The sequence below is a fragment of the Antechinus flavipes genome, chromosome 3 (genome assembly GCF_016432865.1).
Source record: "Antechinus flavipes isolate AdamAnt ecotype Samford, QLD, Australia chromosome 3, AdamAnt_v2, whole genome shotgun sequence".
Classification (NCBI taxonomy): Eukaryota; Metazoa; Chordata; class Mammalia; order Dasyuromorphia; family Dasyuridae; genus Antechinus; species Antechinus flavipes.
Genome location: NC_067400.1, coordinates 50,640,677 through 50,654,614, shown reverse-complemented (window position 1 = coordinate 50,654,614; position 13,938 = coordinate 50,640,677). Strand labels below are relative to the sequence as shown.

The window sequence follows — 13,938 nt, the reverse complement described above, 5'->3', positions numbered from 1 at the left end:
GCTGGGTAGGGGCAGTGGGTGAGCTCGGAGCCCTGAGGGCTAATCAAGCTCTAAGCACTGGACAGCTCCCGCTTCAGCCACTTCGTGGCCATTGGACCAAATTGTCCTCCTCCGCCCATTCCGTAGGGAGAAGTCTTCACGTAGTTAGGGTAGACGTCCCCCTCACTCATCGTTGGGTTTGAGACCCCTCAGTTATCCTCTGTCCACTTCATCTCCTGAGAGGGTTTTACCACGGTTTGGCTACTGCACACGCTCCGCTTCCTGGAGCCGCAGGTGAGTCAGTCGGATGAGGTAGACACCGAAGGTGGATGAGCAGCCCTGAAAAGGGCTCACCTCATGCACTTCGAGTCCGGAAGACCTGAATTCAGGTTCGCCCTCAGACAGACTTACTAGCCAAGGCTCATCAGTAAGTTGCTTAGCTTCTCTCAACTTCAGTTTATTCATCCGTAAAATGGAGCTGATAATAGCACTGCCTCCCAGAGTTGTGGGGAGGATCGAATAAGATAATATATGGAAAGAGCTTCGGCAACTTTTAAGTGCTATGTTTATTATGATAAGGGTGACCTACAAGATAGTGATGTAGATGGGGCACTGGAGCTGGAGTCAGGAACCCTCATTTTTGGGAGTTCAAATCTAGCCTGAGACACTTACTAGCTGTGTGACCCTGGGTAAGTCACTTAACTCTGCCTCAGTTTTCTTATCTGTAAAATGAGCTGGAGAAAAGGGCAAACCAGTCCAATAGCTTTGCCAAAGAAACCCTAAATGGGGTCATGAAGAATCAGACAAAACTGAAATGACTGAACAACAGCAAATTGTTGTTTCAAAGGAAACATGCCGATTCCTTTGAAAATTTGAACTATAAAAGCTTTGTGGGAGCTAGAGTAACAGCTTCCTGCTTTTGTTATTAGATATGGGGAAGTAATAATGATCACTCCACAGAGTTTTATGATTACGTGTGCCTTTACCTACATTTAATTATTTGATCCTCACACACTTAACAACAGTCCTGCCCTAAGTCTAAATAGAGCTTCTTTGTTTAAATGAGAGGAGAGCAGCTGAGAAGATGTGCTATGCTTGAGCCCTCTCTCAGCCAGCATCCTGGGTATGATGCTATAATTACTGTGATTCTTCAGTGCCCTCTTTTTAGGTCAGACTCCATCCTTAGTACTATAATTTTAGAGGCAATATGCTGAAGCTAAAACTTCTCCTGGAATATTGTAATTATCACTGCAAGGAAGACTTATTTTCTTACTATTTGCTGAATCTTAGACTTAGCAGGGACTTAGGAGTTGGCATTTATTTCATGGGGAACAAGCCTTCTACCTGTGGATTCTTGTCAAGCATCTGGGAAGAAAGAAGGTGGGACTTTGGCGTGGACTTTCTCTCCTAACAAACCGGAGTCCAGGGCCAGGAAGTCATTTCTTCCCTTGCCCGTATTGTAGAATACTCCATGCGAGAGGTAGGTAGCAGGTGACATTGGCTCGGGCCACATTCGCCAGTGAGGAAAGCAGCCCAGGGAACTCTCCTCATTCTGACCTCTGCCAGTGTGGAGGCCTTGCTATTGAGCAGAAATATTCAGTGGGGGAGAAAATGCTGCCCTCGGGTTTGGACTCCATGACTCCAAGTCTGAATGGAGGGAGAATGAAGGAAAAATACTGAGCCCTGTAGGAAAACCCAAGAGGCGGAATGTGATCCTTCTGGGTAAAAGTCCCCCTGCAGAAATGCTGTGGAAGCTCATCCATTAGGTTCTACAGGTTGGGAATTCAAGAGATTCATGGAATAGTTAGAAAAGGGCCAAAACACATTTATAAGAACTGGGTTTGAGCTGGGCTATGACACTTACTGGCTGTGTCACTCTGGGCAAGTCATTTCATGTCTCTGCCCCTCAGTTCTCTCAGTGACAAAACAGGAATGATAATCTTGCTACTGCCAACCCTACAGTGCGGTTGTAAGGAAAGTCCTTTGCAAATCTCTTACATAATGATAATGATAATAATAAACAACCAACATTAATATAATGCTATGTGCCAGACACCATGCTAAACATTTTTCAGTGATTTCATTTGTTCTTCACAAAGATCCAGGGAGATGGATAGATACCTTTATTTTCCCCATTTTGTAGATGAGAAAAATGAGATAAACAGAAATTACATAGGCTCACATAACTGGAGGTCATTGTTGTTGCTGTTGTTAAGTAGTTTTTCACTTGTGTCCAATTCTCTGGGACCTCATTTGGGATTTTCTTTACAGATGCTGGGATGGTTTGGAATTTCCTTCTCCAGCTCCTATTACAGATGAGGAAACTGAGGCAAACAGGGTTAAGTGACTTGCCCAGGGTCACACAGATAGCAAGTGTCTGAAGCCGGAGTTGCACTAAGGAAGATGAGTTTTTCTGATTCCAAACCTAGTGTTCTATATCTTGTACAGCTAGTATCTCTGGCCAGATCTGGATTCATGTTCTCCTGACTCCAGGACCATCATTCTATACATTGTGTAAAAGCTGCAAGGGAAGAAGAGGAAGAGAAAGAAGACAAAGAGGAAGAAGAAAGAACAAGAACAAGAGGAAAAACAAGAACACAAAAGAGGAGGAGGAGAAGGAGGAGGAAAAGAAAAGAAAGAAGAACAAGAACAAGAGAAAGAACAAGAACAAAAAGATGAGGAGAAGAAGAAAAAAGAGGAGAAGGAAGAGGAGGAGGAGGAGGAGGAGGAGAAAAAGGAGGAGGAGGAGGAGAAAAAGGAGGAGAAAGAGGAGGAGGAGGAGGAGGAGGAGGAAGAAGAAGAAGAGAAGAAGAAGAAAGAAGAAGAAGTAGAAGTAGAAGGAGGAGGAGGAGGAGGAAGAGGAAGAAGAGGAGGAGGAGGAAGAAGAAGAAGAAGAAGAAGAAGAAGAAGAAGAAGAAGAAGAAGAAGAAGAAGAAGAAGAAGAAGAAGAAGAAGAAGAAGAAGAAGAAGAAGAAGAAGAAAGAAGAAAAAGGAGGCTAACCTTTATTAAGTGCCTGTGCTAGGCACTGTGCTGAGTGCTTTTTAATTATGATCTCATTTGATCTTCACAAGAAACTCTGGGAGGCAGGTTCTGTTATTAGCCCCATTCTACAGTTGAGGAAACTGAGGCACACAAAGGCCTAGAGTCACCAACTAGCAAATGTCTGGAGCCAGATTTGAACTCAGATCTTCCTGAGGCGTGTATTACAGATTAGCAAATGCTTTTAAAAAGAAATTTATGCAAATTAAGATACATTTAGAAAACCTGAGAATAAATGATTTCAAGTCACTTAGAAGCTGAAAAAATAAAAAAGACTTACGCAGGTGGTCTGTCCCCACAGTATTTTCCAATTCTTTTAGCATCATTGATTTCTCCCCCATTGAATATGGCCACATAGTCATATCTGCAATAGTTATCTTGTTCCACATCAAACTTCTCAAACTTGACCTCTATTACCTGCAGATAAAGAGCAGCATTAGAGAAAGTTAGCAGATAGGAATGGTGCTAGTGTGCTTCCCATAAACCTGAATTTCCCCATCTGGGGACCTCAGCAAGACACTCCTTTGAAAAACAATGTTTTTTGAAATTCCTTGTCTTCCTATTTGGCTGTTTTCCCTCTCAGTCATGCTTGTTTAGATTTCTTGAACTCTTTGATTTGGCTAACAACTTTATTGTCTTCATTCTCTTAAAATTTTAATCATTCCAAAAGGTCACTCCAATTGCAGTTAACACAGACTACAGGTATTCATTGCCTTCTCAGTGTGTCATTAGGCTCAGGTATCTTATTTAGTTCACAGTGTGGTAAAAAGCACTGGATAATGTAATTCTAATGAACAAATGAAAATTCTAGCTCACCTTCATTTTCCCCAAAGGAATATCATACACATAAAAATATGGTCCATGGTCACTCCCTTGTGTTGTGGATGTGAAGGGCAGGGAGGATACTATTGGTGTCCTTTCCTTGATGTTGGCTGCATGTTTATTTTGCAATTAATAAATCACAGAGATCCTTTTGAAAATTTTTAATTGGGAGCCCAGAATTATAATTTATATTTAGACCCTGGCCCCTTTTTATATTGTGAATCTTTCTACCCTTTCTACTTTCTTCCATCCAAACTCCCAGTTTTCCAGGTACACCAGTCTCCTTGTTCCTTTCACCCACTGCCATTTTTCCTGGCTATCAGCCATACCTGTTGACCTCTCCTCTCCATTTTCTCTCAGCTTACCTGGCTTCCTTCAAGTTTCACCTAAAATCCCAATTTGTGCATGAAGCTATTCTCGTTAATTTTAGTATCTTCCCTCTGGGATTATTTTCAATTTTTTATAGATATATCTTGTTTGTATATAATTGTATGTTCTCTTCCATATTAGACTGTGAGTTTCTTGAGGACTTTTGCCTTTCTCTGTGTCCCCCAGTGATTAGCACAGTGTTTTGGGTTAAGAGTAGTAGCTCTTAATAAATTACTTCTTGAAGATCTAAAATAGATAATTATAGGATCACAGAACTGGAAAAGATCTTACAGGTTAAATCTAATGTTGCTACCTGATACAAGAACATCTATTAGATTCTAATCTCTTTGAAAGCAGAGACTGCGCTGATATTCATCTTTAAATTCCCAGCATCTATTAACAGTGCCTTTGATGTCGTCGTCATCATCATCATCATCATCATCATCATCATCATCATCATCATCATCATATGTTTTTTGAATTGCTGGAACCTCTGTGAACGGTATTCACCCACCCTTTGATCTGTTCCAATGACGAGAGCCCTACTAACAAGAGAATCTGTTCCATTCTTTGGATTACTCTAATTGTTACAAAGTTTGTCTCAACTCACAGCTGAGCCCTCTTCTAACACTCATTGATCCAAGGTCTGACTTCTGCAGGGATAATAAGTCTATTCCATCATAACCCAAGGGTATCCAGTATCACAATCTCCAAATCCCAGGGGAGAAATCAAAAAGCTAGTGCAGCAATAGGAGGCTACCAGAAGGAGCTAGCCACTCTACTCTCCTCATAGTGTTCCCCTACAATGGCCATCAAAATGAATCTGTGGCAAAATAAAAATCAGAATGTTAGCATTTCTGAAAAATAAGGGGAGTATGGGGGGGATGTTGTAAATGCTCAAAGCCAAGGTGGAAGATGCAAAGAGAATATATCTCTCAGTTTCTAGTGCAAGAGAAACAAAGTGTTGGATTCAAGTTAAAGCAGAAACAATGAGGCACGCAGACCCTTATATCTAAGTATTCAAGAAGCTTATAAAAAGTAAACTGAATTTTCCTTGGAAGTCACTAGTCTAATCCATTCATGAGTTGGGACCTCTTGTACCATATCCCTCCTCAAACTCTTCTCATGCCATCGTGAGTGATGGAGCACCAGGGGAGGAGTTTCTTTGAGGATGAGAGCCTACGCAGTTTGCATGAGTAAAGGAGGGAACTGAAAGGTTATTTTCAGGAGAAGATTCATCCGGAGGGTTTGTTTCACTGAAGAAGAACTCTTAGTGATTGGGGATCGTGACTCACAAGTCAATCAGTATGATGAGAACGATAGTAATAACATTTATAAAGCACTTTAAGGTTTGCAAAAGACTTTAGAAATATTGTCTCATTAAAGAGGAAAAAGGACCTTATGTGCAAAAATGTCGTAGCAGATCTTTTTGTGGTGGGAAGGAATGGGAAATTGAGGGGATGCCCATCAACTGTGCAATGGCTGATGAATGTAATGGACTTTTATGGTTCTATAAGAAATGATGAACAGGCTGATTTCAGAAAAGCCTGGGAAATTTTATATTAACTGATGTGTGAGTAAGGTGAGCAGAAGCAGGAGAACATTATACATAGTAATAATAAGATTGTGTGATAATCAACTACAAATGATTTAGCACTTCTCAGCAATACCAAACCCAAGTCAATTGCAATATATTGGGATAGAAAATGCCATTTGCATGCAAAGAAGGAACTAGAAGACAATATGGATCAAAATAGCCTATTTTCACTTTTTTTTCTTTCTTGTAGTTTTTCCCTTTTGTCCTGATTTTTCTTTCCAAACATGACTAATACGGAAAAATGTTTAAAATAATTGTACCTATATCAGATTGTTTGCTGTCTTGAGGAAGGGAAATGTAAGAGAGGGAGGAAGAAAAAAATTAAGCTCAAAATGAATGTTGAAAACTACCTTTACATGTAATTGGAAAAAATGCTATTAAAGAAATATTATTTCATTTGATAGTCACAATAACCTTTGAAAGTAGATACTATTATTATCCTCCTTTTATTTATAAAGAATTTGAGGTAGATAGAATTTAAATGACTTGCCCAGGTCCACATAGAAAGTGTCTAAGGAAGGATTTGAATTCAAGTGTTCCTGATAGCAACTAGCTCTCATCATTTAAGGTGAGATAAGTACCACAGTGAGAGGCAGGTCTTCCAGATTGCAGCCCTAGCATTTTATCTATCTCTTATGTCCTATTGCTTCTGAGGATATACTTGTGGTTCAAATCCTTGTACTGAAAGAATTTTATGTCTGCTTTAGTCCAGAAGAGGAATTGTTTTTGTCTTAAAGACTTTATTGAATCCACTTACAGAGATCAAGGCTAAAAAATCATTCAGTTTTTTGAAGTGGATTGTGACATGGTCAAGAACACCACGATTATGTATTCCCTGCTGTGGGACTGCAGCCTTGTGAGAGTGGTTTGGATGGTGTTAACAACTGGCACTAAGGGACTGAATCACAGCAAGAAAATTCCTCCAAGAGAAAAGAAGGAACTAGTACAGGTTTTCTGACAATGGAGGTCCAGGAAACAGGACACAGAGAGATCAGTTATATGGAGTGGGGTCTGGAGTTCTCAGAGCCAGGGGCAGGCTGTGTCTTCTCTAAACTGTGAACCCTGAGGGCTGTTCTTACCTGTAGGTACAAATCCTGGCCACCTGTGTCTTTGTTAATTCTCCACACCTGTGCTGTCTGGCAGTGTCATCCAGATACCACCCCCACTACAATGGGACCTTGCCAGGACTCAGAGCTGGGGCTCTTAGGGATGCTCCAGCCACAAATCACCAAGGACCAGCAACGAGAGTACAGGATTTGGAGTAAAGAGAGATATGAGTTCGAAGCCTTCAGCCAACAGCCTCAAAGGCAGCTGGGTGGCAAAGCAGATAGAGCTCTGGTCCTGCAGGTGTTAAGATTAAGGAGAACAGTGAAGGTTTCTTATAGAAGATGAAACTTAAGCGAAGATTCGAAAAATAGTCAGAAGAAAAAATGAATAGGAGAAAATGCCAGGAATGGGGGGCGGCCAGGGAAAATGCCTGGAATTGAGAGATAGGATGTCACTTAGAGGAATAACAAAGATTATTTACTCAACCACAGGGATAATAGCTATGTGACCCAAGGCAAATCATTTAAACAATCTGCCTCAGTTTCCATAACTGTAAAATGGAGATCACAGTGGGACAGAGCTCATAGGATGTTGTGAGGATCAAATGAGACAGCTGTCAAGTGCTTAACATAGTGTCTGAAACAGAGCAAGTGCTTAAGAAATGCTTGTTCCCTTCCCCAGTATTTATTAAAATGTCATTTAACCGGGCTTAAGCTTCAGTTTTCTCATCTGTAAGATGGGAACAACAACAATAACAATACGTATAGTATTTATTTATGGGCTATTGTGAGGATCACACGTGGGAGCATTGCAAACTTTGAAATGTTCTAGCAATATCAGCTATTGTTGTTTTTCTTCAGGTCACAGAAGACATGCACAAGATGGGGAACTTTGAATTTCTTGATGAACTCCCATGCTCATCTTCATGTTTCACATAGCCTTCCTAATTTACCAAATTGGAGCTGTGTCCCAATATCGATATTTTAAATGAGGGGATTAAATTCTAGCTTCCCAAGAACTGAAGATATTTGGAAATTTCTGGTTCATTTGATGGTAGAGAATGGAGATCAGCATCTGCTTGGATTGTAAACCTATAGCTCAAAAGATGAAGTGCAGCTAATTATGTACCCTAGCACTGGGAACAAGAAGGAAGTGATAAGATACTGGGAGAGAGTTTCCTAACGGTTATCTATTTACCCAGCTTCTTAAACTGTGATTTACCACCCCATATGGGGGTCCCATATCTGAATGTGGGGCTTGTGAAATTATAATTTTTATCAGTAAATGTTTGATTTGTATATCTGCCCTACCTGTGTTTGTTTGAATTAATCTTCCATAGCTCTGCTGTCAGAACTAGTAAAAGCAACCTTCTTATTTGGAGAATGGATTGGGCAAATACTATATGTGAAATAAAACTATGGCAAAGGAAAAATGGGAGAGTGTTTTACCTGGGGTCACATGAAAATTTCTTGGGCAAAAATGAGTCATCAGTGGATAAAATTTAAGAAGCCCTAATCTATACAAGCAAGCAAACATGCCTTTAAATAAAATATCTACTATGTGCTGGTTCCTAAGTCATATAGGAACTGTGCCTACGAAAAGGTGACACAAATCAATAGTTACAATAATTATAGGAGAGATATAAGGTTGATTCCTCCTCCCAAGTCAAAGTCAGACCAATGAAAAGTTCAAAATTTCATTGAGGTCCACTTGATCCAACAATAGCATCCAATGGATCTGATAAAAACAAAACAAAACAAAAACAAACCCTGAGATTCACTAGCAAGAGTAGAGTCCAAACCAGCTTTATCTCGTAAGAAGGAGTCCAAGGAAGACGATGTCGTCATAACGTGACTTTTTTGTACCTGTCACTCTCATTCCTTTTGTTTTGGGTTCCTATCCCCAAGAAGGGTAGATAGTCTGGTCATATTTCCCCACAGGACAAGTACACCAGCTTCCTGAACCAGTCCAAAGGGATTTGGTGGAAGCAGATACCATCTTACAGATTTGATTCCTATAGGTCATTTATGGGATCTGAGTGATATTCGATTGGGGAAAAGGGTAGAACAAAGCTACCAGGACAATTCTTATTCTCCATAGTGGGATAACTACCTAATTAGAGTGGGCAGGGATATGTCATCCACTTCCCCTCTTGTGAGTTCATTCTAAATCAAATCTATAAGCTGCTGACAAATTCATACTTAATCAAATATATAAACTGACAAATTATTCCATTAGAATGGCCTTGTTCCAAGCTAAATCATGACTCACTGTTTGGAATGGATTGAAGTAGTTAGTTGTGGTCTGATGGAAAAGAATGTTGGACTGAGTCAGAGAGAATTAAACTGGTATCCTAGCTCTGACAGTTAGGAGCTTGTGACCTGGAAAAAGGCTGTTTCTATCTTTGGATCTCCGAACTCCAAGCTGGGCACTCAATCCACTATGCCACCAGATGTTAGTGGTCCAGCTGATCTTGATCACAAATGATTTTGTAGAAGTGGAGTCTAAGACAGTTTGATGAGTGCTCTGAGTCAGGGACCCAAAATACTCTTTTTCAGTCAGTGAGGAAAATATCTCTAGTGTGCTAAACCAAGTGGCTGAAGTTTAGAGGTTTGGGGAGATGGGTCTAACAAGTCCAGCAATGACTTTTCTCATTTGCTAGTGGCCATGTAAGCCTGGAGGCTGGTAATTTCAATTAGGAGTTACTAGAGTGGGAGCATAAACTCTCTTCAGTAATGTTGTAATGTCAGTGTGGCAAGGGGTGAGGAAAGGAAAGGAAGTATTAAAGGATGCTATAGTCTCCATTAAGGTATCTCTAGTAGGCAGGGTTGTGAGAACTATAACCTGTGGAAGCATTTAAGATTTTATAGATGGATGGGGAATTACTGATTTTTCCAAGACAGAATAACTTGGAGAATGCTGATGGGTCTCACAGAATAAGGTTGCATCATACTGAAGGGATTTCCAGCAGAAATCAAGGGAGACAAATATAGGTTCTTAGCAAGAAGGGTTCAGAGAATCTTTACTGGGCAATTGACATCAGAGTTAGACCAGGATAGATTAACTTCACAGAAACCAGGAATATTATTATCATAGCTTTTGGTCAAATTTATATGCTCAGAGGTCTAAAGCTGGTGGGCTATTCTTACAGGCAGAGGCTGTCCCTACCTGTGTTTGTTTGAATTAATCTTCCTTACCTCTGCTATCAGTGAAGCCCATACACTAACAATTCTAGTAAAAGCAACCTTCTTATTTGCAAATAATACATGTGAAATAAAACTATGGCGAAGGAAAAATGGGAAAGTGCTTTTCATTATAAGGTAGAGAAGGACTAAGTTGATGTAGAGATAGCCAAATGATAGAAATTCATTCAAGAAATCTTTTGGGGAGAGAAGAAAAAGGAGATGACCATTTCTATAGCACTTACTATGTTCCAGGCACTGTGCTAAATAAGCATTTTACAAATATGATCTCATTTGATCCAAGTGTAATGTATAATTACTAAGTGTTTATGATGTAGAAGGCAATGACTTTACCAGGATATAGCTCAGGAAACATCAGTTCTAGATTTAGTGTCTTCTTAGCTTATTTAAGCTTAACTCCTATGAGCTAAAAGGATATCTGTATACAAATTATTCAAAATCAGGATATGAAAAAGGGAGATTGGCTTATGGGTCAATTTCAAGGACAAAGAATGAATGTGATGGATGGGGAATTCAAGCTCACTTGAATGCTAGGAAGTCACTGTGGGAGGTAGTAAGAGACCAGAAATAAATGAAGTGGAAAGAACACAGAGAAAAGATGTAGGTAGTAAGAAAGAGTTGAACCTGAAAAAATTCAGTATGGTGTGTGTATGTGTGTGTTAGGATCCCATTGGGGAATAGGAAATATCAACAACAAGACTTCAGAAACCAAAGATTAAATGTCATCCATATTTTATCCCTTAAAGCAGGGCTTCTTAAATTTTTTCCACTTGTCATCCCTTCCTGTCCAAGAAATTTCTACGTGACCTGGTGTATATAGGTATATAAAAAAAGATACACAAATCAAACAGTTACTGATAATAAATCTTAAATAAATTTATTTTACAATTCTTTGGTACCTATATAATTTTACCATTTATTAAAGATAAAAGCAAATTTGCATATTAATGAGCTGGATGTGCTTGTTTATTTTTAAATAACAAATTAACTTGACACATTTTAGTGTTGCCAAATTTTTCGTGACCCTCATATTCAGCTATGTTACCCTATGTAGGGTTGCAGTCCACAGTTTTAGGAGCTTTGCCTTAAAATGCTCAGCCTGGCATCTTGCACAAAGTAAAGGCTAAGGTGTCCAATGCCTGAATTAACTGAGGATCTTTCCTTGGGCACTCTCCTTCCAAACAGAAAGTATGAGTTCAGTAGCCCAGGACTCAAAAACCCTACTAGTTGTGGTTTGAATATAAAGGGATATTATTGTGCCAAGAAAGAGATGACTTGGGTAGCTTCAGAGGACACAGGGAAGATATCTATGAACTGATGCAGAATGAAGAGAGCAGAAGGAGAACAATCTAGATAGTGATAAGAACATTAGTGAGAAAAATCACTTTGAAAGATATTATAACTTATTGATGCGATGACAAACCAAGAGTACAAGAGAATAAAGATGAAATAGGAAACTTATCTTCTGACAAAAAAAGGATAAACTTAAACACTAAAAATAGAAATACATGATTAGACATGGCAGATGTGGGAATTTATTATCCCCAACAATGCAGCTATGTATTGTAGATTTTTTTTTGAAAAGGAAGAGGTGCTTGTTTTGTTTAATTTGCTCCCTTGGAGAGACAATAGGAGAGTCAGATTAATAAATAAAATAAACAAATAAACAAACAAATAAATAAATAAAATTTGTTACTTGAAGAAATGAAATAATAGATTCTTTTTAAAAGAAATGCTGTACTAGACATAATGTGCCAGGGTTAAGTGACTTGCCCAGGGTCAGCCAGCTAGTTCTTGTGCTCTGTGCACCATGTATTGTATGACCTAACTGTCCTGTAATTACCTAGACCTAAACTGAAGTTACACTCTTCTCTGTGGTTGTTTGGCCTGGCAGGCAGTCGGGTTCCTTTGATGGCCCACCCCTGAGTGTGACTAAGGGAGGAGGGAGGAGGATATGGAGAGGGCAGATGACTAATTTATGAGATTGCCTTATGGTATATTATTAATGTTTGGGGTTTATTTGTACACAATGACTTCTCAATAGTTATGAATAAAATAATATTTGCTATTAAAGATAATGGGTCATTAAAAATTAAACTTCTATCTTTAGACCTTAAAATTCACCACATATTCCCATTTAGAAGGGATGGGAGAAATACTATAGAAAAGATAAAAGCAGAGAGAAGGAAAGGGGGCTTTCTTTCAATGAAACGCTTATTTTAAACACAGGAAACACCCCATAAATTCTGTAGGATGAGAAAGTGCTCCTAAATTATTTAAGACTCAGTTTTTCCAAAATATATGTCTCTTCTAAACAGAGTTCCTAGTAATTTCAAAGACTTCTCTGATGATAAAAAATTCAAGATTATCTAGCCAAAAATTACATTAACAAAATAAAAGTGTACAAACTGGATATAAATACAAAAAAGGAAATACAATTTAACCATAGAGAGAATAATAAAAGTATTCTGAAATATAATATGTGAATCTAATTTAATAGCTCAGGAACTGGGTATTGAAAGAAATTTAAGTTTATAACAAAGTGCAAATGTGACCTATTAAATTTCAAAGGCTACTTTAGATAATAACTAAAATTATATTTTCTGAAATGTAATTTTAATTCATAAAAACTTGTACTATTCATTAATACACTAAAATAAAAATAAATAGGAAAGCTTGTGGTATAGATTATAAAATCTAGTAGTATTCATTAATAAATTGGCAAATTTTATTATTAAAATAAAAATGAATTTCAGTATCATGAACAAAATTTTTATTTCACATAATCAACAACATTGGTTCTCAAACTTTTTGATCATGAGACCCATTTAGACCCTTAAAAAGAACTGAGGATCCTCTCAAAGAGCTCTTATTTATCTGAATTATCTATTGATATTAACATATAGAAATAATTTGTTTTATTATTATTGTGAAAATAGTTTTGACCTCTGGGCCCTTTGAAAGTCTCAGAGGTCTCCCAGACTTATATCCTGCAGACCAATGATTAGCACAATTGTTCTACTGACTTGAATTGCTCATTAATGAAAGTATTGAGATTAATATTGGGAAACACGTCCCAATATTAATCCCAAGGTATGTCTTTAAAGACTTCACTAAACAATACAGCAGTGGTCCCTATATAAATAATATGTGCAGTTCAGATTCTTGAAGATAGGATTGGTCTGCCTCTACATTTAGAAGCTAGAATGTTTTGACTCTTTTTTTCCATGTTAAATATGGAAACTTAGTTAAGTTCCCAGAAAGCACATAAATTTAAATAATCAATGAACTAAACAATGTGAGAAATATACACCTCCTTTACTCTTGGAAGCTAGGGATCAATCTCTTTTGCATAGGTCTTGTACAACATCTCGTAAATGAAAGACACACACTTTTAAAGAACTCCAGGATGTCTCACACACCGATCCAGCTTATGTTTCTTGCTTTTTGAAGAAAAAAAAAAAAAGGTGGGTTTGCTCTTTTGTGATGTTAATGCTTCATTAGCTACTCATCATTATTAATTACTATTAGTTATATTTCAATACTCGGAAGTCTTGTGATATTGCTGGGGTGCAAATTCTATTTTTGGAATAAAGACTCTCTTTTCTGGCACATATTACAACTTCTCTATTTCTTAATAGACTGTCTTCATGAATTACTGTAGCAAAAATGTCATTACTTGGGTGGCCAACTCCTATATGATAAGTCTTTCTAAACTTAGCTAGAATAATCCTGGGACATTGGACCAAGGCCACAGTGGTTCAGACTCGAAACATTTTTGATAGATGTCTTTTTTCAAGATTTGTCTGAGTTTGTATTTTGAAGCCCCAAGGTCATGTCCAGGCTATTATGAGGCAGTGGAGCAGCGCATTAGTGGAGAC

General features: G+C 38.3%; 1 protein-coding gene across 1 annotated transcript in view; it reads right to left on the bottom strand.

The window, feature by feature from the left end:
• Nucleotides 1–13,938, bottom strand: part of PCOLCE2 (procollagen C-endopeptidase enhancer 2) — an 81,284-nt gene that overhangs the window by 13,037 nt on the left and 54,309 nt on the right. Inside the window, exon 5 of the mRNA XM_051983336.1 lies at nucleotides 3,300–3,436. Within this exon, the coding sequence (XP_051839296.1) occupies nucleotides 3,300–3,436 (137 nt within the window). The remainder of the gene's footprint in view (nucleotides 1–3,299; nucleotides 3,437–13,938) is intronic.